General features: G+C 38.0%; 1 protein-coding gene across 5 annotated transcripts in view; it reads right to left on the reverse strand.

Annotated features, from left to right (window-relative positions):
• ACBD6 (acyl-CoA binding domain containing 6) overlaps positions 1-25,251 on the reverse strand; it is a 227,741-nt gene that overhangs the window by 19,147 nt on the left and 183,343 nt on the right. For all 5 annotated transcript variants that reach the window (XM_065533231.2, XM_065533306.1, XM_065533204.1 and 2 more), the window contains one exon: positions 24,099-24,129. In XM_065533231.2, coding sequence (XP_065389303.1) covers positions 24,099-24,129 — 31 coding nt within the window. The remainder of the gene's footprint in view (positions 1-24,098; positions 24,130-25,251) is intronic.

The following is a 25,251-nucleotide window of genomic DNA, read 5'->3' on the forward strand; positions in this document are numbered from 1 at the left end:
GAAACTCCTCTACTCCAGCAGTAAAGGAAAGTGCTGAGCAATAAGGAATACTGAACCATGAGCAATGTTACAGTGGCTGAAGGATGATCAGGCCTGGTAATGAGAACTGTGGTATTATGCTAGATTTTCAAGCCTTAGGAAAATCAAATTTACCTTTTTGGTTGCCTAGAAACACACACACAAACAAATATGTATTCTAAATTGTGAGACTTTTGGGCTCTAGTCTTTTAAGAATGGGATTAAGGAAAAGAATAAAAAATAGTATTTAAGTATCTATTTTACTTTGATCTTTATTTCAGAATAATGATACATGTGCAGGATATGTCAAAAGGCTAAAAATACTGTAAATGTCAAATAAAATGTTTTGTTTTGTTTTTGAAGAGGGGATAAGTGGGTAAGTAACTGAACTTTACAATTTGTAAATTTAAAAAAAAAAAAAGAAAGCTGGCCCAGTAATCAGACCATTCCTCTACAGGAACTAAAAAAAAAATAAAAATTAAAAAAAAAAAAAAAAAAAAAGGGCACCAACAGGTGTCACTGATAAGCTCAAGTTCAAGGTATAGGAAGGGGAAAAAAGGGTGTAGAGATATCAAGACTTATAAATATGGTATGGTATTGCCCCAAAATGGACAAACAGACCAGAAGCTTAGAACAGAGGGTGATCTATTCTTCTGCACACATATGAAAACTTAATTCATGACAAAGCTGGCAGATCAGTGGGGAAATCAAGACCTAATGATTAGATGGTGTTGACACAACTGGACTCACTAAAGGCAAAAAGAGGTACCAGATGAAACATAAATGGCAATAAACATATAAAAAGATGAGCATTCCACATTATCAGGGAAATGAAAATTAAAACCAGGAGATACCGGCCGGGCGCGGTGGCTCAAGCCTGTAATCCCAGCACTTTGGGAGGCCGAGACGGGCGGATCACGAGGTCAGGAGATCGAGACCATCCTGGCTAACACGGTGAAACCCCGTCTCTACTAAAAAAAATACAAAAAAAACTAGCCAGGCGTGGTGGCGGGCGCCTGTAGTCCCAGCTACTCGGGAGGCTGAGGCAGGAGAATGGCGTAAACCTGGGAGGCGGAGCTTGCAGTGAGCCGAGATCCAGCCACTGCACTCCAGCCTGGGCGACAGAGCGAGACTCCGTCTCAAAAATAAACAAACAAACAAACAAACAAACAAAAAACCAGGAGATACCATTTCATACCCACTAGATGGGTGAAAATTAACTTTGACAATGCCAAGCACTGATACGGAATGGAGCAAGAAACCCCTTTAGATGTCAGAGTGTACACCGGTGTTGCTACTTTAGACAACACTAGAGCATTACAGGTTAAACCTAAACACACATATACCCTCCAACCCAGCAATTCTACTTCTAGTTATATACTTTTGCACATGTTCTCCAGGAGATATCTGCAAGCATGTACACAGCAGCAGTGTTCACAATAGATCCCAAATGTAAATAGCCCAAATGCTCATTAATGGTAACATGTAAATAAAGTATCAATCACGTGTACAATGAAATCCTATAGAACACTGGAAACTAATGAACTATAGCTTCACACAACATGGGTTTATATACAAAACATAATGTTGAAGGGAAAAAAACAAGTGAGAAGAATACATACGATATGATTTCATTTAAACAAAATTTTGAAAACAGGTAAAACGAAAGAATATTATTCAGACATACAAATATGTGCTGAAACTACAAAGGAAATCATTAATATAAAATTTTGGATAGTTGTAATCTCTCAAAGATTACCACTAGGGAAAGCCATATGATTTGAGAGGCATGCACAGAAGGCTCAAAGATATTTGTGATGTTGTATTTCTTAAGCTAAGTAGTGGGTAAATTTTTAAAAGCTATGTTTAAATTCTTCATATATATTTTATATACTCTTGTGTAGCATGATTATCACACAACACAGTGTGTGGGGTTTTTTGTTGTTGTTGTTTGTTTGTTTTAAGAGAAATAAAGGGTATGGAGCTGAATTTCACAGACTTTTTTTTGAGACAGGGTCTGGCTCTGTCTCCCAACCTGGAGTGCAGTGGCGAGATCATGGCTCCCTGCAGCCTTGACCTTCCGGGCTCAAGTAAATCCTCCCACCTCAGCTTCCTGAGCAGTTGTAGCTATAGGTATGTGCTACCATGCTTGGCTCTCACTTTGGGAGTCTCACTTTGTTGCCCAGGCTGGTCTCAAACTACTGGGTTCAGGCAATTCTCCCGCCTTGGCTTCCCAAAATGCTGGGATTACAGGCATACACCACTGCACCCGGCCCTATAGCCCTTTTATTGAGCACATACTGTACCAGTCCTGTCAGGAATACAGGTAAGATTTCTGCTTTTGAGAATGGATTGTAAATATGTAAATAAGCAATTCCAACACAAAAGAATGAATAAGTGCTGTGGCAGAAATACATACACTGCAAAGGCAGGGAGGAAGGAGGAGACTGAAGGATCAAAAACACTACAAATTCATAGTAAGATGTAAGATGAGCTTTGAAGGATCGAGCAAAATTCCTGAGAAGGAAAGGCATTGCAGAATGTGAAAATACCACTAGCAGAGGCATGACAAGGTATGCTGTTAGAACTGTCTCTGCTTGCTCAGGGAAGCAGTACAAAGAGTTGAAAGTACAGAGGTTGGATTGAAGTCAAATTATCTAGGGCCTTGAATCGGTCACACTAAGAAGTTTGGGTTTTATCAAGTGATCCACAGGAATTTATGAGGAGTGGAGTGGCATAATTTGGCAAGCACTGATCTGATTTCTGTCCCTATAGTTTTGTCTTTTCCAGAAACAGAAATAATATAGCATAGTCTTTTGTATCTGGTCTCTTTCACTTAGCATGTTGCTTTCGCGATCCATCCACACTGCTTCAAGTACCAGTTCTTTCCTTTTGATTGCTGAGTAGTATTCTACTGTATGGATGTATGCAGCCATCTGGGCTGCTTCCAATTTTTGGCATTATGAACAGGGATCTTATGAACACTTGGGTAATCTTGTGGGTAAATAGGAGAACTGTCGAGTCATATGGCAAGTCAATGTTTAACTTTCCAAGAAACTACCAAACTTTTCTAAAGTTTTCATTCACACCAATAAGTATAAATTCCAGTTGCTTTGCAGCCTTACCAGCACTTTACTATTATTAAAAATATTTTTTAGCCATTCTAGTTAGGTCTATGGTGGCTTTTCATTGTGATTTCTAATTTGTACTAATGTCTAATGATGAACACTTCTCATGTGCTTATTTGCCAACTGTCTTTGGTGATTTATCTGTTCAAATCTTTTGTTCCTTTATTAATAAGGTTGTCATTTTCTTGTAAGAGGTCTTTATACGTTGTGGATACAAAGTTTTTTTTCTCAAATATATGTTTTATAAATATTTTCTCCCAGCATGTGACTTGTCATTTTTCTTAAGAGTATCTTGAAAAGCGGAAGTTTTTAATTTTGATAAAGTGCAATTTATTTTTCTTTTATGGTTTGCGCTTTTTGTGTTCCATCTGAAAACACTGCCTACACCAAGATCACAAAAATATTCTTCTAGTTCTTTATCATTATTCCTCTTATGTATACATCTAAGATCTTACTTTCCCAGTTAATTTTTGAGTAGGCTTCAGGCTCACCTTTTTGTTTTGTTTTGCATTTGGATGTCCAATTGTTACAACTCTATGTATTGAAAAGGCTATTCTTCTCTCCGCTGAATTTTATGTTGGCATTTTTGTCAAAAATCAGCTGACCATTTAGATTGGATCTATTTCTAGGTTATTTATCATGTTCCTTTGATCTATATACCTGTTCTTATACCAATACAACATTGCCTTGATTTCTGTACTTTATAGTTAAGTCCTGAAACCAGTGTGGGGCCTCCAACTTTATTCTTTTTCAAAGTTGTTTTGATTATTCTAGGTCCTTTGCTTTTCCATATAAATTTTAGAATCAACTTAGAAGTTTTTACAAAGATCCTGCTGGGATTCTGATTGGGACCCCGCTGAATCTATGGATCAATTTGGAAAGAATGGACAGCTTAACAATACTGAGTCTTTTGATCCACGAACATTGGTATCTCTTTCCATTTAAATTTTCCTTAATTTCAATAATAATTAGGAATTCTACGCATACAAATCTTACACTTATTTTGTTTGATGTATCCCTAAGAATTTCATGTTTTTGAGGCTACTGCAAATAATATCTTTTAAAAATTCAATTTACTGTAAGCATAAAGAAAAACAATTAAGATTTGTATACCAGCCTCAGTGTTTTTGAATTTTAATTTTCAATTGTTCATTACTAGAATACAGGAAAACTCTTCATTTATATATATTGATTTTATGTCTTGTGAACTTGGTGAACTCACTTATTCTAGTGTTTTTTTTTTTTAATAGATACTTGGGGTCTTATACACAGATGGACACATCACCTATGAAAAAGGGAAGTTTTATTTCTTCTTTTTAAAACTACATGGCTTTCGTTTCTTTTACTTGCCTTAATGCATTGCTAGAACTTTCAATACAATGTTGGATCAAAGTGGAGAGAGTGGATATTTTTGTCATCCACAGTCTTATAGGGAAAGCATTCAGCCTTTCATCATCAAGGATGATATTAACTGTCGATTTTCTCAGGCTAAAGAAATTCCTTACTATTTCCTATTTCTACTTTGCTGTGAGTTTTTGTTGTTGTTTTAATCATGAAGGGAAGTTGAATTTTGTTAGCCTTTTCTACATAAATTGATCTAATCACGTTTTGTTTTTTTGATTTGTTGATATGGTGAAATACTATGGTTCCCAACTGCCAAACCAACCTTGCATTCCTAGGATAAACACACTTGCACAAAATTTATTAATCTTTTTGTATTTACTAGGTTCAATTTGCTAACATCTTATTGAACATTTTTGCATCAATGTTCATAAGGAATACTGGCCTGTAGTTTTCTTTTCCTCTAAGGTCTTTGTCTGGATTTGGTTATCAGGGTAATTCTGGCTTCACAGAATGAGTTGGGCAGTGCTCCCTCTTCTTCTATTTTCTCGAAACATTTGTGTGTAGATTTTTTATTTTTATTTTTTATTTTTGAGACAGAGTCTCACTCTGTTGCCCAAGCTGGAGTGCGGTGGCGCAAATGGCATGATCTTGGCTCACTGCAAACTCTACCTCTCAGGTTCAAGCAATTCTCCTGCCTCAGCCTCCCAAGTAGCTGAGATTACAGGTGCCCACCACCACGCCCAGCTAATTTTTGTATTTTTAGTAGAGACAGGGTTTTGCCACGTTGGCCAGGCTATTCTCAAACTCCTGACCTCAGGTGATCCACCTGCCTCAGCCTCTCAGAGTGCTGGGATTACAGGCGTGAGCCACTGTGCCCAGCCAATTTCATCCTTAAACACTCAGTAGAATTCACCAGGGAAGTAAACAAGGCCTGGAAATCTTGTTGTGGGAAACTTTTTAGCTACAAATTCAATCTCTTCAATAAATATAGGGCTATCAAGATTTTCTATTTTTTATTTTTGTTTTTTTAAGATGGGGTCAGGTTATGTTGCCCTGGCTAGAATGCAGTGGCTATTCACAAGCATGATCATAGTGCAGTGCAGCCTTGAACTCCTGGCTCCAAGTGATCCTCTTCCCCAAGCCTCCCAAGTAGCTGGGACTAAAGGCGTGCACTTCTATTTCTTTATTTCTTTATTATTTTTTTTTTTTTGGAGATGGAGTCTGGCTCTGTTGCCCAGGCTGGCGTGCAGTGGCACAATCTTGGCTCACTGCAATCTCCGCCACCCGGGTTCAAGTGATTCTCCTGCTTCAGGCTCCTGAGTAGCTGGGATTACAGGTGTGTACCACCACACCTGACTAATTTTTGTATATGTAGTAGAGACAGGGTTTCACCATATTGGCCAGGCTGACCTCAAACTCCTGACCTCAGGTGATGTGCCTGCCCCAGTCTCTCAAAGTGCTTGGATCACAGGTGTGAGCCACCACGCCTGGCTTTCTGTTTCCTTTTCAGAAAACTTTGGTAGTTTGTGTTTTTAAAAAAATTTGTCCTGGTCAGGTGCGGTGGCTCATGCCTGTAATCCTAGCAGTAGCACTTTGGCAGGCCGAGGCAGGCAGACTGCCTGAAGTCAGGAGTTTGAGACCAGCCTGGGTAACATGGCGAAACCCTGTCTGTACTAAACATACAAAAATTAGCTGGGCATGGTGACACATTCCTGTAATCCCAGCTACTTGGGAGGCTGAGGCAGGAGAATTGCTTGAACCTGGGAGGTGGAGCCTGCAGTGTGAGCAGGCTGAGATCGCACCACTGCACTGCAGCCTAGGTGACTGAGTGAGACCCTGTCTCAAAAATAGTAATAATAATAGTAATAATAATAATTTGTCCATTTCATCTAAGTTATTTCATTGGTACAAAATTGTATGTAATGTTTCCTTATTTGCTTTATAATATCTTTAGGATATGTACTGATATCCTTTCATTCCTGAAATTGGTAATTTGCTTTTTTTTTCTTTTTTTTAGTGTCACATCTCACTTTGTTCCTTAGGCTGGACTGTGATGGCACCATCATAACTCACTGCATCATGGAACTCCTGGGCGTGAGTGATCCTCCTGCCTCAGCCTCCTGAGTAGCTGGGACTTACAGGCTCAAACAACTATGCCTGGCATGTTTTAAAATTTTTTTTGTAGAGATGGGGTCTTGCTATGTTGTCCAGACTGGTCTTGAACTCCTAGTCTCAAGTGATCCTTCCGCACTGGTCTCCCAAAGTGCTGGGATTACAGGTGTGAGCCACAGCAACCAGCCTGTTTCTTCTCTTTTTTTTTCCTTCCTTGGTCTGGCTAGAGAACTATTATAAACAACCAGTTTTTGATCTCACTGATTTTCTGTTTTCTGGTTCTCTATTTCAATGATTTCTGCTCTGATCTTTCTTATCGTTTCACACTTACTTTGGCCTTAATTTGCCCTTCTTTATTTGAGGTAGAAGCTTGGATCACTGATACGAATTCTTCTTTTCTAATAATAGTATTTAATTTCCTTTAAAGCACTGGTTTAACTGCATCCCACTTTTTTTTTTTTTTTTTTTTGAGGTGGAGTCTTGCTCCGTTGCCCAGGCTGGAGTGCAGTGGTGCAATCTTGGCTCGCTGCAACCTCTGCCTCCCTGGTTTAAGCGATTCTCCTGCCTCAGCCTCCTGTGCATCCATCCCACAAATTTTGACAGGAGTGTTTTCATTTTCATTCAGTTCAAAATATTTTATATAGGCATAACTTATTTTATTGTGCCTCACTTTACTGTGCATCACAGATAACTGCCTTTTTTTTTTTTCAAATTAAAGATTTGTGGCAACATTATATTAAGCAAGTCAATCGGTGCCATTTTCCCAACAGCATTTGTTCATTTTGTGTCTCTGTGTCACACTGTGGGGATTTTCACAATATTTCAAACTTTTCATTATTATTTCTGTTGTGAGGATCTATGATAAATGATCTTTGATGTTACTATTGTAATTGTTTTGGGGTGCCATGAACTGCACTCATATAATATGAACTTCATCGACCAATGTTGTATGTGTTCTGACTGTACCATGGAGTAGCCAATCCCCCATCTATCCCTCTCCTTGGGTCTCCCTATTCCCTGAGACACAATATTATTGAAATTAAGCCAATTAATAACCCTACAATGAACTCCAAGTGTTCAAGTAAAAGGAAGAGTCACACATCTCTCATTTTCAATCAAAAGCTAGAAATGATTAAGCTTAGTGATGAAGGCATGTCAAAAACCAACATGGGCTAGGCTTTTGTGCCAGTCAGCCAACTTGTGAATGCCAAGTGAAAGTTCTTGAAGAAAATTAAAGCACTATTCCAGCGAACACACAAATGATAGGAAAGCAAAACAGCCTGATTGCTGATTTAGAAAAAGTCTGAGTGGTCTGGGTAGAAGATCAAACCAGCCACAACATCCCCTGAAGCCAAAGTCTAATCCACAGCAAGGCTCCAGCTCTTTAATTCTATGAAGACTGAAAGAGATGAAGAAACTGCAGAAGAAAAATTAGGAGTTGGCAGAGGCTGACTCATAAGGCTAAAGGAAAGTTGTCCCCATAAAATAAAAGTGCAAGGTAAAGCAGTAAGTGCTGATGCAGAAGTGGCAGCAAGTTATCCAGAAGATCTAAGATAAAGATAATTGATAAGGATGGCTATACTACACAACAGATTTTCTTTTTTTCTTTTTTTATTAGACAGAGTTTCACTCTGTTGCCCAGGCTGGAGTGCAGTGGCGCAATCTTGGCTCATTGCAACCTCTGCCTCCTGGGCTCAAGTGATTCTTGTACCTCAGCCTCCCGAGTAGCTGGGATTACAGGCCATGTGCCACCATGACTGGCTAATTTTTGTATTTGTGGTAGAGAAGGGGTTTCACCATGTTGGCCAGGCTGGTCTCAAAATCCTGACCTCAAGTGATCCGCCCACCTGGGCCTCCCAAAGTGCTGGGATTACAGGCATGAGCCACTGTGTCCAGCCAACAGATTTGCAATGTAGATGAACCAGCCTCATATTGGAAAAAGATGCCATCTAGGATTTTCATAACTAGAAAGGAGAAAACAATGCGTGTCTTCAAAGAACAGGTGAACTCTTGGCCAGGCGCAGTGGCTTATGCCTGTAATCCCAGCACTTTGGGAGGCTGAGGCGGGCGGATCACAAGGTCAGGAGATTGAGACTATCCTGGCTAACACCGTGAAACTCCATCTCTACTAAAAATGCAAAAAATTAGCTGGGCATGGTGGCAAGAACCTGTAGTCCCAGCTACTTGGGAGGCTGAGGCAGGAGAACAGCTTGAACCTGGGAGGTTGCAGTGAGCTGAGATCGCGCCACTGCACTCCAGCCTGGGCAACAGAGCGAGACTCCATCACAAAATACATAAATAAATAAATAAATAAATAAATAAATAAATACATACATAAAAGAACAGGTGAACTCTCTTGTTAGGGGCTAATGCAACTGGTTACTTTAGGTTGAAGACAATGCTCATAAACCATTCCAAAAATCCTAGGGCCATTAAGAATTATGCTAAATCTACTCTGCCTATACTCTATAAATGCAACAAGGCCTGGATGATGGCATATCTGTTTACAACATGGTTTACTAAATATTTTAAGCCCACTGTTGAGACCTACTACTCAGGAAAACAGATTCCTTTCAAAATATTACTGCTCATTGATAATGCACCTATTCACCCAAGAGCTCTGATGAAGGTGTACAGAGATGAATGTCAGCAGCTGAACTGGGTTTGGGTTTGCTGTTGTGACAGATAAGTTCAGTGCATCATTGCCTTCAAACTCCTCCAGTGATAGGATGCTGCTACCTTATGCTTAGTGTGGGGCTAGGGTGCTAGGGTTCCCCCCCACCAATATTGTTGCTCCACCCTTAGCTTTCAGCAGTCTCTGCATGTCCGTACCACAGAGGAAGTCTCTCTTTCTCTACATTCTTGTCCCTTCTCCATCAATGGACTACTTTTGCTTATTACTCAGGGCTCGGCTCATGGCAGGAGTAAGATGGAGTTCTTTGTCCTTTTGGGCTGGTCTCAGTCTTAGGCAGGACCTCAGGGATGGTGATTTCTCATTGTTTCTACACACCCCTCCCCCAAATGTCAGCCAAACTCTGCGGTGTGTGTGTATGTGGTGTTGGTAGTGGTGGGTGTCTTGGGTGGGAGAGACTTTCCTGCCCTGCCTTCAGTGGTGGGGGAATCTCTGCTTTATATCACTGCAGAGTCCTAAGTTCAGGGCTTTCCTGTCCCTCCCTGAAGGCAGATTTTGCTTTTACTCTAACTTCAAAAGCAGTAGATATCTACTTGAGCCCAGAAGCAGCAGCAGGGGAGGCCAGAAAGGCTTTCAGCTCCTCCTCTATGGCTTAAGGATTTGGCTTTGAATGAAATAAGAGTTTAGCATTGTACAACATGGTGGCTATAGTTGATAATAATTTACTGTATTCTTGAAAATTGTTGAGAGTAATTTTAAGTGTTCTCACCACAAAAAATGGTAAGTATGTCAGGCAATGCATCTATTAATCACCTCGATTCAGCCATTCCACAATGTATACATATTTTAAAACATCATGTTTTGAAACATATACAAGGTTTATGTGTCAAAAATTTAATTAATTTAAAAAGAAGGATACAGGGAAGTGGAAATGTTTCACTGGAGGTTTTCTCTCTTCTAAAGAAATTTCTCTCATGAGCACTCAGTTAGTGAAAAAGAATGCAACTGAGGACTCCTTTTGGGTCTCAGGCTCCCAGTTACTCTAAAATGTCATACTAGCTCACTTTAACAATTTGCTAATCTTAGCTGTTTTCTTCCTACCTATTTTGATGGTGGCTGCCTCTTCTTCAAAGAAGAAACAGTTTGTGTGTCTTACAGGGGCTTGTCACTCTTTGAATTCAGTTTATTTGGCTGCCATGAAACCTCTGCTGTCTGATGTGTTCACAAAAAGTTATGATTTTGTAGACTATCTATCTTTTTCTTTTGTTAGGGTGAGAATGAAGTTCTCTTGCAGTTTACTACATCTTAATAGTGGAAGCAGAACTCCCCAGGGGTTTGTTTTAAATGATTTAGCAGTGATATTTCTTCTTTTGCTCTCAAACGGTACTTAGGTAAAGATAAAGTAGTTTCTCTGGTTCCCTTGACCATCTTTTCTCTTTGGGTGGATGCTTCCAGCTCAGAGTTTCATGGTTATGTGCTGTGAAGTGTGCACAGAGCCGACAGCCAAAACCCGGTTGTGACAGGTACTTGGGATAGATTTTGTGATCCTTTACGTTACTTATCCTGATAAGCTTAGGCACCAAACTCTAATCCATAACCACATAAGCTCAGAGGTGCTTCTAAGTGAACCAAAGTAGAGGGTAGATTTTTCTCTGAGCTAAAATCAGACCATTTATGAACCCTATCTCTGCCTTCAGTGTTGTGGGGTTTCTTAGAAGGCTACCAAGGTATAGATATTAATATTTGATGAATGGAGAATAGAAGAAAATGCAGAGAGAGGCAAGAATTGCCTATTCCAACCCCAGGGTCACTGCTGATTGGCTGAGATCATAGTTTTGGGTAGCTCCTGAGACTCAAGAGCTATTCTGCATCTTGAGGGATGCCACAGACAGGGAGGAAGAGATGGTATGACCTTTACCAAGGCCGAGGATTCAAGAGAGTGTTTAGGATTATAGTATCTTTTTGAGAATTTAAAATTGCCTCCCAAAATAATTTTATTATTATCATTTTTTGAGACAGAGTCTCTTGTCGCCCAGGCTGGACTGCAATGGCACGATCTTGGCTCACTGCAACCTCTGCCTCCTGGGTTCAAGTGATTCTCCTGCTTCAGCCTCCTGAGTAGCTGGGATTATAGGTGTCCACCACCAAGCCCAGTTAATTGTTTTTGAATTCTTTTGGTAGAGAAGGGGTTTCACCATGTTGGCCAGGCTGGTCTCAAACTCCTGACCTCAGGTGACCCACTTGCCTTGGCCTCCTGAAGTGCTGGGATAACAGGGATGAGCCACTGTGCCTGGCCCAAAGATAATTTTAACGAACATTTTAATTTTAAATTTCTAAAGGGTTTTATCATGAATCACTGTATACCAAATTGGATTAAAATGAAAGACAATCTCCTATAAAATACAACAAAGTTGAAGACACACTGCCTTATATCAAATAGCTGTGAAAAAAGGCTATTTATCCTGCATAGAACTAGCTACAAGACATTTATGTTTTGAACAATAATGATTTGACCTTTACACTGCAGTTATTAGTCTCAACTTACTGTAAGAAACATGTAGGTTTTAAAATAGGACCTTTAGCAGTATCACAGGAATAAACTTCCCATTGTATAAATCTATAATACACAATAATAACTATCATGATCTGTCAGATCACGCTTGGCTCAATTCTAACCCAACAGTTACACAAGAAGATCAGGGCTAAGTAGATGTGTGCAATGGCTGAAGACACAAAAGATGGCCATCTCAGACAAAGGGACATTAATTACATTTATGCTGTATGATGATGTGACCATTCCAGTGGTGAGGTATGATATAATCTATGGGCACCAACCCATATCTTAGGTATGGAGTTTAAGAAATTAAGTTCCACATCTAGGGAACTCAACCAGCTATGAAAATGCTACCCGAGGCTAATAATAATTCCCTAACTTGACAGATGTGAATGAAATTTTAGCTCAGGTCTAACTATGATGTGAGATATAAATTTGGAATTTAAGGTTCAAAACAGTAATTCAGAGCCAGAAATATGGCATTCATATGAAAGGAGTTCTATTAACAAATGCCTGGGAGTTATGCAAAGACAGACTTACATGACAGCATAAACAACTTATAGATAAAAAAGATTGAGACTGAGTAACTTAAAGGACAGGAGTCCTTTAAACCACACAAGTACATCTTATCCTGATATGAGTAGGCCACTTGCAGTATCTCTTGGAGATTCACTGTTGAGATGCATCCATTATGTTTATGTTAGCACAGAGCCTACTTGCACATATAGTTGCCCAAAAAATAGCTATTGAAAAAATATGCTTTGTACCCCGCAATGGAATGCTGAACTACTTGAGTATATGAGTATAGGCTTCTTTTTGTATTATCTTCTCCATCTAGCGTAATGCTGGGCACTTACTATTTGCTCAAAATTCATTAGTTAATTGATTTCTCTGCCTTTGGCATCTTCAGTGAAACACAAGTCACAATGTAGAGTCGCCTTTCAGAAATGTGTACTCTGCCCACCCTTTCAAAACAGACAAAGGCAAAGAACATGAGAGAGAATCGAGGAAAGGGTGCTAACATTTTACCAAATTAATGAGGGGATATACTGGTGCCCACAATGTGCTGGGAAATACAAAAACAGTCATAAGCCCATCTTGGAAAAGCTTGAGCAAGTCTATAGGGATTAGAACAGTTGCTGAATTTATGGTACCCTGGGAACCTCTATTTGTCAAGTGCCATAGAGGCAGCCCTGACACTGGCACAGGTGAAGATGAATTTCCATTCAGAGCAGTGAGCCTTCTGACTCCATTAATCCTCAGGGTTTTGATGATGAATTTCTTTCTTTTTTTATTTTATTTATTTTCACTCTAATGCCTCCTCCCACTGCCCTGTAACAGTGTGGAGGTAACAGAACAGATGGTGCTTTGCGTGGAAGACCAAGGGCTCATGAGGATACAAAGCCTGCCCACTCTGAAATCACATGACTGCACGTGCAAGGAAAAGCCTTGATTTCCCCTGGGAGACACAGATGCAATGATATTAGTATTCCCAGTGGAGGAAGAGGGGAAGGCTAACAGGCCATTTATAAGGAAGACCACACTTATACCAATATACTCTTCAGCAAGGACCATGTTTAATCACAAAATAACAGGAGGACCAATATCTGAAGATTCAAAAAAACTCAAGTAAAATATAGGCATATAAGGGTTTTAGTATGCTGCCACACAAAGCCCATTTAGAATGAACTAGTAAGGACGTATAGTAGTAGAATACTGGCCTCTAGTTAACCTGCGATTGGCTCTGACCCAGTTTTAATCGGAAGAAGCCAGGATTTACAACCTGCTTAAGGACGGAGTTTGACAACTGCTATAATCAGAAGAGCTGTCAACACAAGGACAGCTGTCAAGCCCAACTATAATTCATAAAAAATAATAGCTAAGTCCCCAAAGACATCCCCAACACTGTCTGCACTCTCTGGATTTAACGATACTTAGAGTTTTATGAAAGTTCCAAGAGTAGGTTAAGAGTCCTGAAATAAAATAAAATCAACAAATAGTAACTGACTGCCCACTAAATAAAAAGCGTTAAATAATATTAAGTGATTAAATGAATAACAAATATGCCCAGCAGATTCTCTGGCCTAATAGGTGCTTAATAAATGATTATTATTTTTATTACATGCAAGACTGTTTTGACTACCTTAAAAACTTGTAAGAATCCAGTGACCTAGTGAAAAATTATAAATTAAAAATAACCCACTCCTAAGTGATTATGAATTAAACTTAAAATAGTAATTTTTATTAAACATTCCTGAATTGTCAGAATATTTTAATTTTATATATTTGTAATGCCAGAACTTTTAGGGATATTTAGTATTTGATTATCTTGATTTTAATATATATGGCATTTGTTTTGTTCTTTCCATGATGATTAAAATAACCTGAGAGAAATAGAAGTTCTAGATCAATTTTAGGCAAGATTTCCGAATCAGGGATGATTTTTATTAATGTATAAACTCTTAGTGAACAGAAATAAAAAGATAAAAGCACACAGATAGACAGAAATATTGATATACATTTACTCCCAAGTACAGTCTTGAAAATTAGCCTTGAATCACTGACCAAGGTAACCAATAAGAAAAGATTTTTTAAAATTTCATTTGTATAAAAGATTATCTTCCACAAAATAATGTCTTCCTTAAAAAGACAGCAGGACTGTAATTATTTATGGAACTGTGAAAAGAGGTCTGGATGTAGAATCAGAAGACCTGTACAAGTGTCTTGGCTCTGCTACCTACACTTTGGATTACCATGTCAAGGTAACATCTCTGAACTGTAGTTTTTCATCTAAAAATGGGAGAAGGCAGTACCTAGCTCAAACATTTGTAGAAAAGGCTAAATGAGATTTTACACAGAAACAATAACATCGCTACTGTACATCTACCTAGGTTTAGACTTTCTTGGTGTCTGTATACTTTTTAAAGAGTATAAAATGTACACAGAAGAGTACCAAAATCATATACAATTGAGCCTTGAACAACATGGGGTTAGGCGTGCCTACTCCACATGAATTAGAAAAGCCACATATAACTGCTGACTCTCCAAAAACGTAACTACTAATATTCTATAGCTGACTAGAAGCCTTATCAGTAACAGAAACTGTCAATTAACACATATTTTGTATGTTATATGTCTTCTTAACAATATGATAAGCCATAGAAAAGAAAATGTTATTAGGAAAATCATAAAATACATGTATAGTACCTGTACTGTATTTATTGATGCTGTATGTTTATGTTGCCTGTTTCCAAGATGAATCATCTGTCTGAAATGGTGGCAACTGTGGTGGCAGAACTCAAGTTATGGTACATATCAAGCAACTTAACTTTTTCTTGTAATGTCATACTTCTCTTCTCAGGAGCACTTTCAACATCACTAGTGGCATTTTGTATGGGCCTCCTTGTGTTATTCAAGGTTTATCGTAGTGTACTAACACACAAAAATACACAAGAACTGCGAGATCACTTTTTTATTGTGATACACAATTTACTGGAGAGACAAACTGCTCATGTAGAGATGACCAGCATCACCTGACACTTTAAGCACAGACTGGCAACACTTGAGCTCACTGTAATAGCAACAGGAGGTGTACACAAAATTATTACAGTAGAACAGTATGTACTACAGTTAATTTTATGCAGTTATGATTTAATATTGCATCTTTAGATTTGTTTACATTTGTCTCAAATTTGAATGGTGCCATGAATGGTCTGTGTTTATGTGTATAAGTTTTGATAAATTTTAACTTTTCATAATATGTTTGTGTATATTTTATGATGGTAAATGAAACAGACTAGTATCTACATATATTTTATGCATTCATCACGTAAGTAACTTTTCCTTAATTTTTTTGATATTTCTAGGATGCAAAATTGAGTTTTTTTCAAGTTGTCGCAAATCTCTGAAATATTTTCCAATATATTTATTAAAAAAAAAAACCTGCATATAAGTGGACCCACACAGTTCACACCTATGTTGTTCAAGGATCAACTGTATATAAATTTTTTTAAGGAAATTTATCCATGTGACTAGCACATATCAACAATCCGATCATTATTAGACTTTCAGAAGCACCCGTGCCCTGTTAACCCCTTCTAGTTGCCTGTTACCTGCTTACTTCATCCAAGGTAATCATTATCCCCTTTACTAATGCTAGAGATAAGTTTTTCCCATTTGTGACCTTTATATAAATGGAAACCATACTGTATGTACTGTTTTGTGTCTGGCATCTCAGCTCAATAGCATGCGTAAGATTCATTTATGTTATTGCGTGTAGATGCAGCTCATTCTCATTGCTGTACAGTATTCCACCACATGAATATCACAGATTATTACTAACCAGAGCTCATAATTCCTGAATCTGAAGATCCCAATGTTTAAATCAATTCTAGGAATTATTAGTAAATATATCGTCAAATATTAATTTTTCCCAATCTCTCCTTCTGGAACTCCTATTAAAAATACTGAATTTGGCTGTTATCCAAAAGACAAGCAATAACAAATGCTGGTGAGGATGTGGAGAAAAGGGAGCCCTTGTACACTATTGGTGGGAATGTATGTTAGTATAATCACTATGGAGAACAGTTTGGAGCTTCCTCAAAAAACTGAAAATAGAGCTACTATACGATCCAGCAATCCCAATCCTGGGTATATACCCTAAAAAAGGAAATCAGCATATCAAAGAGATATCTGCACTGCCACGTTTGTTGCAGCACTATTCACAATAGCCAAGATTTGGAAGCAACCTAAGTGTCCATCAACAGATGAATGGATAAAGAAAATGTGATACATATGCACAATGGAGGACTATTCAGCCATAAAAAAGAGTGAGATTCTGTCATCTGCAACAACATGGATGAACTGAAGGTCATTATGTTAAGTGAAATAAGTCAGGAACAGAAGGGCAAACTTCACATATTCTCACTTATTTGTGGGGGCTAAAAATAAAAATGGAAGCTACGTAGATAGAGAGTGGAGGGATGGTTACGAGAGGCTGGGAAGGGTTGTAGGGACATGGGGGTGGAAATGGGGATGGTTAATGGGTACAAAAAAAATTTTTACAAAGAAAAAGACCCAGTATTTGACAGCACAACAGGATGACTATAGTCAATAATAATTTAATTGTATGCTTCAAAATAACTAAAAGATTGTTTGTAACACAAAGGATAAATGCTTGAGGGAATAGATACCCCATTTATCATGATGTGATTATTACACATGGGATCCCTGTATCAAAGTATCTCATGTACTCCATAAATATGTATCTACTATGCACCCACAAAAATTAAATATAAAAAAATTAGGCTAGGTACAGTGGCTCATGCCTGCAATGTCAGCACTTTGGGAGGTCAAGGCAGGCTGATCACTTGAGGCCAGGAGTTTGAGACCAGCCTGTTCAACATGGTGAAACCCCGTCTCTACTAAAAGCACAAAAACTAGCTGGGTGTGGTGGCTGGCGCATGCCTGTAGTCCCAGCTACTCTGGAGGGTGAGGCAGGAGAATCACTTGAACCCGAGAGGCGAAGGGGGCAGTGAGTCGAGAACACACCACTGCACTCCAGCCTGGGTGACAGAGCTAGACTCTGTCTCAAAAAACAAATTAAGATAAATAAATGCTGAACTTTCTTGTTCCACTCTTAATGTCTCTTTACATTTATAATTTCTTTACCTTTCTGTGCTGCCTTTTTGGCAATTTCTTTAGACAAATCTTTTCACCAATTTTTTTTTTAACTTGTGTCAATTCTTCACTTTAACCTATCCATTGTAAATTTTTTTTTTCATAGTTCTATTTGGTTCTCTTTCAAATCTGCCTGTTCTTTTTTGGAATGCCTTGTTCTTGTGTTTTTGATTCCTTCATTTTATACAGACTTAGTCTGATCATTTTTATCCAACTTTTACTGAAGTTCCTCAAAGTCTATTACTATAGTTTACTGTGTCTGCTGACATTCACTCAAGTGTATTTTGTAATTTTGGATTGTGAACTTATTATCAGTGGGGCTTCATTCTGGAGGAACTTTGTACTGTATAGGTTGAAGATGTGTTTCTCAAGAGAAGTTTAGCATTCATCAGCTTGGTACACTTACGTTAATTTCTTGACTTGAGGATTCCTGAAATAATCAGAATATAAATGTGAACCCCAAACTTATAGGGCTTTTGTTTCCACCCAAATGCTAGTCTGAAGCAGAGAAGCTTCTCTGTCTTCTTTTTTACCAACAGGCCAACTTGTTCTAATCTCTACCCCTTTGCCTCCTCTTTTAAACCAAGGATATATATAGCCTTTTGAAGGTCCTGGCTCATGTGCAAGATCTCAGTTTTGAGTCCTGATTACTTCTAGTTCAAGAGGCCTCATTTCCAGGTTGCACTGGCATTGAAATCCAAGCCCAGAGTTCTCCCAGATATGGTGTTTGCTCACCCATTTACCGCTATAGATACTGGGTTCTTTATTGGGTGGGAAGTAAAGGAATCTGGGGACATCTCTTATCTTAAAAAGAATGTTTGATGTATTTTATCCAGCAAATAGTAGGCATTCAAATATTTGTTGAATGAATGAAATATAATTAAGAAGGTGTATCATATTCATAGTACTAATAGAACCTATGACACTTAAATTTAAAATAATTTAATTTTTGAACAGATGATATATGCATATAGGTCCAATACAGAAGTTATAAAAGGGTTTACAGAAAAAGGTTTTCATCTTATTCTTGTATTCTAGCCCCACAGCTCCTCTTCCCCAAGGCAATTAACATTATTAGCTTTTTATGTATCCTCCCAGAGATATATATTTACTAGCAAGTATGTACAGATATATTCATGGCAGCACACTAGATACACTGTGCTAAACCTTAATCTTTTTGTTCAACAATATATGTTATGAGATTTTTCTGTACCAGTACATAAAGAAAATGGAGCTTATTTGAACCCAGTCAGAAATGCCTTTTGAAAAATCCCTACCCTGTTGCTATCTATAAATGCATTTTAAATACATCAAACTTAAATGGACACATTCCTACATCCATAAAGGCATTCACTCCTAATGGTTAACTAGGGATGACAGAGTGACTCATCTAAATTCTCAAGGGCACATTCAATCTGGTTTAGCTGTTGCTACAGTTTCTGAAAGGGAGAAATGAAAGGAAAACACAGCACATGTCACAGAGAAGGCACTGAAAAGCATCTGAATGAGGGAATGAAAGAAGGAAGAAGGGGCTGGAAATAAGAGCTGATTCAGCAGGGCATGTGGGTGCATTGGCAGTGGTTGTCTTTATAAAATATTCTGGAGTAAAAGAAGGCTGGCCTCTCAAAGCAAGGCATCAGGAAAAATGAGTAGCCTTGAATTTTGTGCTAAAGACCTCACAACCACTGTGAAGAGTTTATTTTCCCTCTTTTTTGACTCTCCGGTTATTTGACTTAAGCCTGGTTATCCCAGATTGCAATCATAGCTGTGGGGATGGCTGAGACAAATTTCTTCTGGGTGGAAAATCAGGGTTTAGAGCAGCTAGCTCTTGATAATACAGGAGGAGTCCTATCACAGAAATACTATATAAATACGTTTGAAGAGTAAGTGATGTGAATGCTGTGGAAGGAGGTATGGGAAAGCATTAATTTTTGTCTTTTCCTAGTAAATACAGACATACAGGTTTGAATTTCCAGTTCCCTTAGGCAAGCTTGTTAATCTCTTCAATTTTAGGTTGCCTCATTTATAAAAAACAGTAACTACTACATATGCTTTGGGAGGCTGACATGGGAAAATCGGTGGAGGCCAAGAGTTTGAGACCAGCCTGGGCTAGATCCTGTCTCAACAAAAATAAAATAACTTAGCCAGGTGTGGTGGTGCATGCCTGTAGTCCCAGCTGCTTGGGAGGCTGAGGTGGGAGGATAGCTCAAGCCCAGGAGTTCAAGGCTGCAGTGAGCCATGATTGCGCCACTACACTCTAGCCTGGGTGACAAGACTGAGACACCGACTCACAAACAAAGAAACCCTACTACAGGTATATTTATAGACAGGAACTTACAGATTAAATAGTTTATTATTTTACTATTTTATATGCTCATTTTAATGGTTCTTTCAAAGGCATTTGATACCATAAAATATGTATTTGTATATGCATATATGTATATATGTGCAATTTCAATGAACAAATATTGCAAGCATGGCATGCAGAGGAATAGAGGCTAATAAAACAAGCTGTTGACTGCTACAAATATGCTGCAATAAATGTTCTAAATCATGTTTCATTATACACATGTTCAGGAGTTTTTCTCTGGTATATGTCTAGAACTAGAATTACTGGGTTGTAGAGTATGTGTACCTTCAACTTTACTAAATCTTACTAAACTGATCTCAAAATGGCTGTATGTAACAGCTGACACTCTTATCAGCACTGTATGAGAATTCTTGTTGTTTTATAGCCTAATATTAATATTTGTAGACATTTACATGTTGCCAGTCTGATCGGTATGAAGTTGTATCTAAATGTTTTAATCTGCATTCCCCAATTAATTACTGTTGGGAGACAATTCTTGAAGGGTCTCTTGCATTTCTGCACGTCTTATGTACAAAGGTACATAAGGTACAAAGGTACATAAGATGTGCAGAAGACATAAGACAGCTTTTGTTCTAGACTAACTTTCAAGGATGTTTGTGTAATGAACAGATTTGACAACAGAGATAGTGTTTCTTTCCAGAACAGAGGGCAGGTTTGTTTACCATCCAGAATAATAAACATAATACCTCCTCCTGAGCAAAGGTTTGCTTGCAGCCCTAATCTTATAAAAGATTAGAGTTCCCTAAGATCACGATTCCTAAGCCATGACACACGGTGAATGCAGTATCTACGTGGACCTCTCTGCGTCGCTTTGGTGGGACTTTGGAGGCAAGAGGAAATGACAAAAACATGAAGCTTATGCTGCTTGCTGTGCCATGGATAATAAAGTCTTTTGTCTCTGATTCAAAAGTTTTGTGTCTTTTGCCAGCAACCATGAAACAGTCAGGCCAACTTGCTAGCTTGTAAGCAAAATACAATCTCACACGATTCATAGTTCTTTCTTTTTTACTCTTACTTTTTTTTTTTTGAGATAGGGTCTTACTCTGTCAAGCAGGTTGGAGTGCAGTGGCATAATCACAACTCACTGCAGCCTCCAACTCCTAGATTCAAATGATTTTCCTGCCTCAGCCTCCCAAATAGTTGGGATCGTATTTGCCCAGGACAGCCTTAGCAAAAGGTAGCTGGAGGCAAGGTGGAATATGTTTGTCCTGCTTCTCCCAGGAAGAAAGTCCTCTGACTAGGAGCTGGGAGGAGAGGGAGCTCGTGTTCCTGGCATTGTGGAGTGGAGTCTCCACATCACTGAGCTGGGAAGAGAGAAAGGAGGGAGTGATCTTGGTTCAAATACCACAAAGTTTTCCTTCCTACCAAATTTTTGTAGATTTTCTTGAATAGATGTCTCTTCATTTGCTTTTTGTCCTTAGTACCATTTCCAGAAGCTATTAAATGTCTATAGTTCCAAAAATAATTTTTACCAGTTTGACAAGGGAGCTTATCAGTGCAGCTTCTCACATTGTCATGTTGGAAGTCAGTCTCTGCCTTCATTATCATAGCTGTAAAATAACATCTTGATATTTGGAAGAACAAGTCTTTCTTGCTTTTCTTCAAATTGCCTTAGCTATTCCTGGCTCCTTTATCTTCCATTTGAATTTTAGGGCAAGTTTGTTAAACTCCACAAAGTATCTGCTGGAATTCTTATGAAGATTCTCTGTATTTGTAGTTTGACTTGGCAGAAATGATCTTTATGAAATCAAGTCTTCCCATTCATTAACACGGATTATTTCTCCTTCTGCTTAGGTCCTTTAAAAATGTCTTTTAAAAATTGTATTTTTTTCTATGATGGTTTTACATGCCTTTTGTTAGGTTGAGTCCTAGGATTTTGTTGCTACTGTAAATAATATTGGAAAAATGTTTAAAAAATTTTTTACCTTTTTACACTAATGTTTAAGACTGAACTTAAAAAACTAATGCATTCAGCATCCTTGCTAAATTGCATAGTTTTTATAATTTGTAGAGTTTCTTGGATTTCTATGTAGCTAACTGTATTGCTTGAGAATGATGATGATTTTGTTTTATCCATCTCATGTACCTTTTATTTATTTTGTTTTTCATTTTGTGTTATCTACAATTCTAATACAGTATTGAAGAGAAACAGTTATGGTATGCATTTTTTCTTGTTTTGGATTTTAAAGAAAATGCTTCACACATCCCATCTTTAATAATAATGTTTGCTCTGGGTTTTTGATAAGTAAATCAGGCCATAGAAGTCTCCTTCTATCCCTAGTTTAAGAGCTTTTATCATAAAAATAATTAACTAACATTTATTGAGTATATGCCAGGTGTCAGACATTGTTCTAAGCACTTTACACAGATTAATTCATTCTAACAAATCTCTGAGGTTACTATCCCCATTTCATCATGAGTAAACTGAGGTACAGGGTAAGTGAAGTATTTTGTCCAAGGTCAGGGGTAGAACTAGAATTTGAACCCAGAAGTCTGACTTATGAGCAGTCTTAACTACTTTTCTCTACTGCTCTTAAAACGAGTGTTGAACATCCTCAAACGCTTTTTTCTGCATTTCATTTGATCATGTGGTTTTTTACCTAATTTGCTGATGTGGAAGGTTACATTAATAGATTTTTTAAATGTTAAGTCATCCTTGAATTCCTGGGATGAACTCAACTTGGTCAGCACATACCTTTCTTTCTTTTAAAAATATATTGATGAATTTCATTTGCTAATATTTTATTTAGGATTTTTGCATCTATGCTCAAAAGTGAGATTGACTCACAATTTTCCTTTCTCCTCCTGGTTTTGGTAACCAGGTTATGCTAGATAAACTCATAAGTGAGTTAAGGCTGGTAGTTGGTGACAGACATTTCAACCTCAATTATTAGGCTGACATATATAGGTAGTATAATAGCTAGTCCAATAGGTTAAGACTCCTAGATAGCACAGCGAGGTTTCTCCAGAATCATCCATCCAGAATGATTTTGCTTTTGTTTCCGTCAAGCATCTCAGAGACACTATCAGCTTGAAATACCTTAGTTGACTTTTTAGGTTGGGATTTTTGAACACTTAAGTGCAAATTTAAAGTCCAAAGCAGTAGACAAAAGTGTCCAGGGCCATCTGAGCCACTTGTTACTGAACGGCAGTCTAAGACTGCCAAGACTGACAAGTGTATTCCCTCCCAAAAGGTTGATCCATAATCTGGTTTAAATATTGATGGCTGTCTTTCATTCAGCCATATTCACACCCAAATAGAATCTTTTTTTTTGGAGATAGGGTCTGTGTTGCTCAGGCTGGCCTCAAACTCCTGGATTTGAGTGATCCTCCTGCCTCAGCTTCCTGAGTAGCGGGGACTACAGACGTGCACCACTGCGCCCAACTCTATGCAGAATCTTTAAATTATATTTACTAGGACTTTACATTTTACAAAATACTGTAATATCTTTTATCTCACTGAATTTACCAAGCAGCTCTCTAAGAGCCATATTATTTCCATCTTACAGATTTTTTTCTATTTTACAGATTACTTAAGCTAATCAGTTAGTAGGAGAAATTAGTTAAAAAATCAAATTTCTTTTTCTTCAATTAGATCAAGAAAATATTTCTTGTAGGAGAAATGCTAGATTCTATAGTGACAATGATTAACATCTTTCTTGTCACTCATGAATAGAACTAAGAATGAAATAATGAATTTTCAAAGTGGGGCTGGAGGGGTCTCCATTTCTGTTGCTAGTATAGAAACAATTTATTATAAATGTGACCATAAGAATTTTAATATATCTTCAACTTATTAAGTTATTAATACTGTTTTTTTGTTTTGTTGTGTTTTTGAGATGGAGTCTCACTCTGTCACCCAGGCTGGAGTGCAGTGGTGCGATCTCAGCTCACTACAACCTCCCCCTCCCAGGTTCAAGCGATTCTTCCAACTCAGCCTCCTGAGTAGCTGGGATTACAGGCGCCTGCCACCAGGCCTGGCTAATTTTTGTATTTTTAGTAGAGACAGGGTTTCAGCATGTTGGCCAGGCTGGTCTTGAACTCCCGACCTCAAGTGATCCGCCTGCCTCAGCCTCCCAATGTGCTGGGATTACAGGTGTGAGCCACTGCGTGCGGCCTAATACATTTTTCAAACAAAAAGTTACTGTATCTCTGCTAGCTGCCAGGTACTTATCTAAGCACTACATAGGAATGGACAAAGTTGAAATAAACAGAGAAGATGTTCAAATATGATTACATAATAATTTAGAAACTTCTTACCATAATGTAGAGCTGTTTGGCCTTCATTGTCCTATAAAAGAAACAAATAATATATTTTAGAAGTCTAAGTAATTGCAAAAGTATGAAAGTACATAAACTGTAGCAAATTTATCTGATAAGCCAAAGTTCCATAGGTTTATCAGACTTACGAAAAGAAGTCAGTTATCTGAGCTTCACAGTCACTTTTGACCAAGCTCACCATCCTGAAGAATAAAGAATGATAACTTGTGCACTGTAGCAGCTACAATGGAGTAACAGGATAACCAGTCACTCCAGATATCTGCAGGTAATAATCCAAAGGGAAATTCTTAAAGTGAGGTAGTTTGGTTACCTAGTACATGGCAGAAACAATGACACTATATCTCATTTATCTTGGCCAGTATTACGATTTTTTTTTTTTTTCTAAGCTTGTCCCCAAATCTATCTAGCGAGTCTGTGATTTACAGTGGATAGCCTTTTATCTCTTTTCAAAGACTCACAAATTCCAGGCTAATAACATTAGGTTTCCTAACCAGATCAAATATCATAAAGTAATGTGATTTCAAAGCATACAAAGTCCCAGAAGTTGTTAAGAAAGCCAAAAGTTGCCATAGAATACTTAGGAAATTCCAACATTTCAGTTAATTATTTTCCTTTAAAACCAAGAAAACTATATATACTATATATATATATGCTATAATTGTAGCGCAGTTGAGTACTTTTTAGCAAGCCACCTCTTAAATTGAGAGCAGCTAATCACATTACATGAGCAACAAATAATCAAAGTACACAAGTGAAAAGTAGAATTTAGTAATTAACTTCATAAGCACTTTGTAGTATGCATGGCCATCATGCCCCTGGTAATTAAGAATAAATGTGAAGCTGTTAATCTGAATAACTTGGAAAGGGTGACGTTATGCCAACCAAACTATTCTTGGGTACCCATATCTGCTTTTCCCACTTCCTAACAGCTGAATGTAGGGGTGGAGGTTGGTTCTGGAACTTTTTGGTAATGGGTCTCCCTGTTAATCTCCTAGAAAGAAAAGCAAGAAGCTGCCATAGAGAACTTATTTTATGGTTCAGATAGGTAGTAAGAAAAAAGTCATGGCAGGGGGACAACCTTGAGGCAATGTGGTTTGTTTTCCTACTGTGGAATGAAGTTCTGATTGTATTT

Source organism: Macaca fascicularis, chromosome 1 (assembly GCF_037993035.2).
Source record: "Macaca fascicularis isolate 582-1 chromosome 1, T2T-MFA8v1.1".
NCBI lineage: Eukaryota > Metazoa > Chordata > Mammalia > Primates > Cercopithecidae > Macaca > Macaca fascicularis.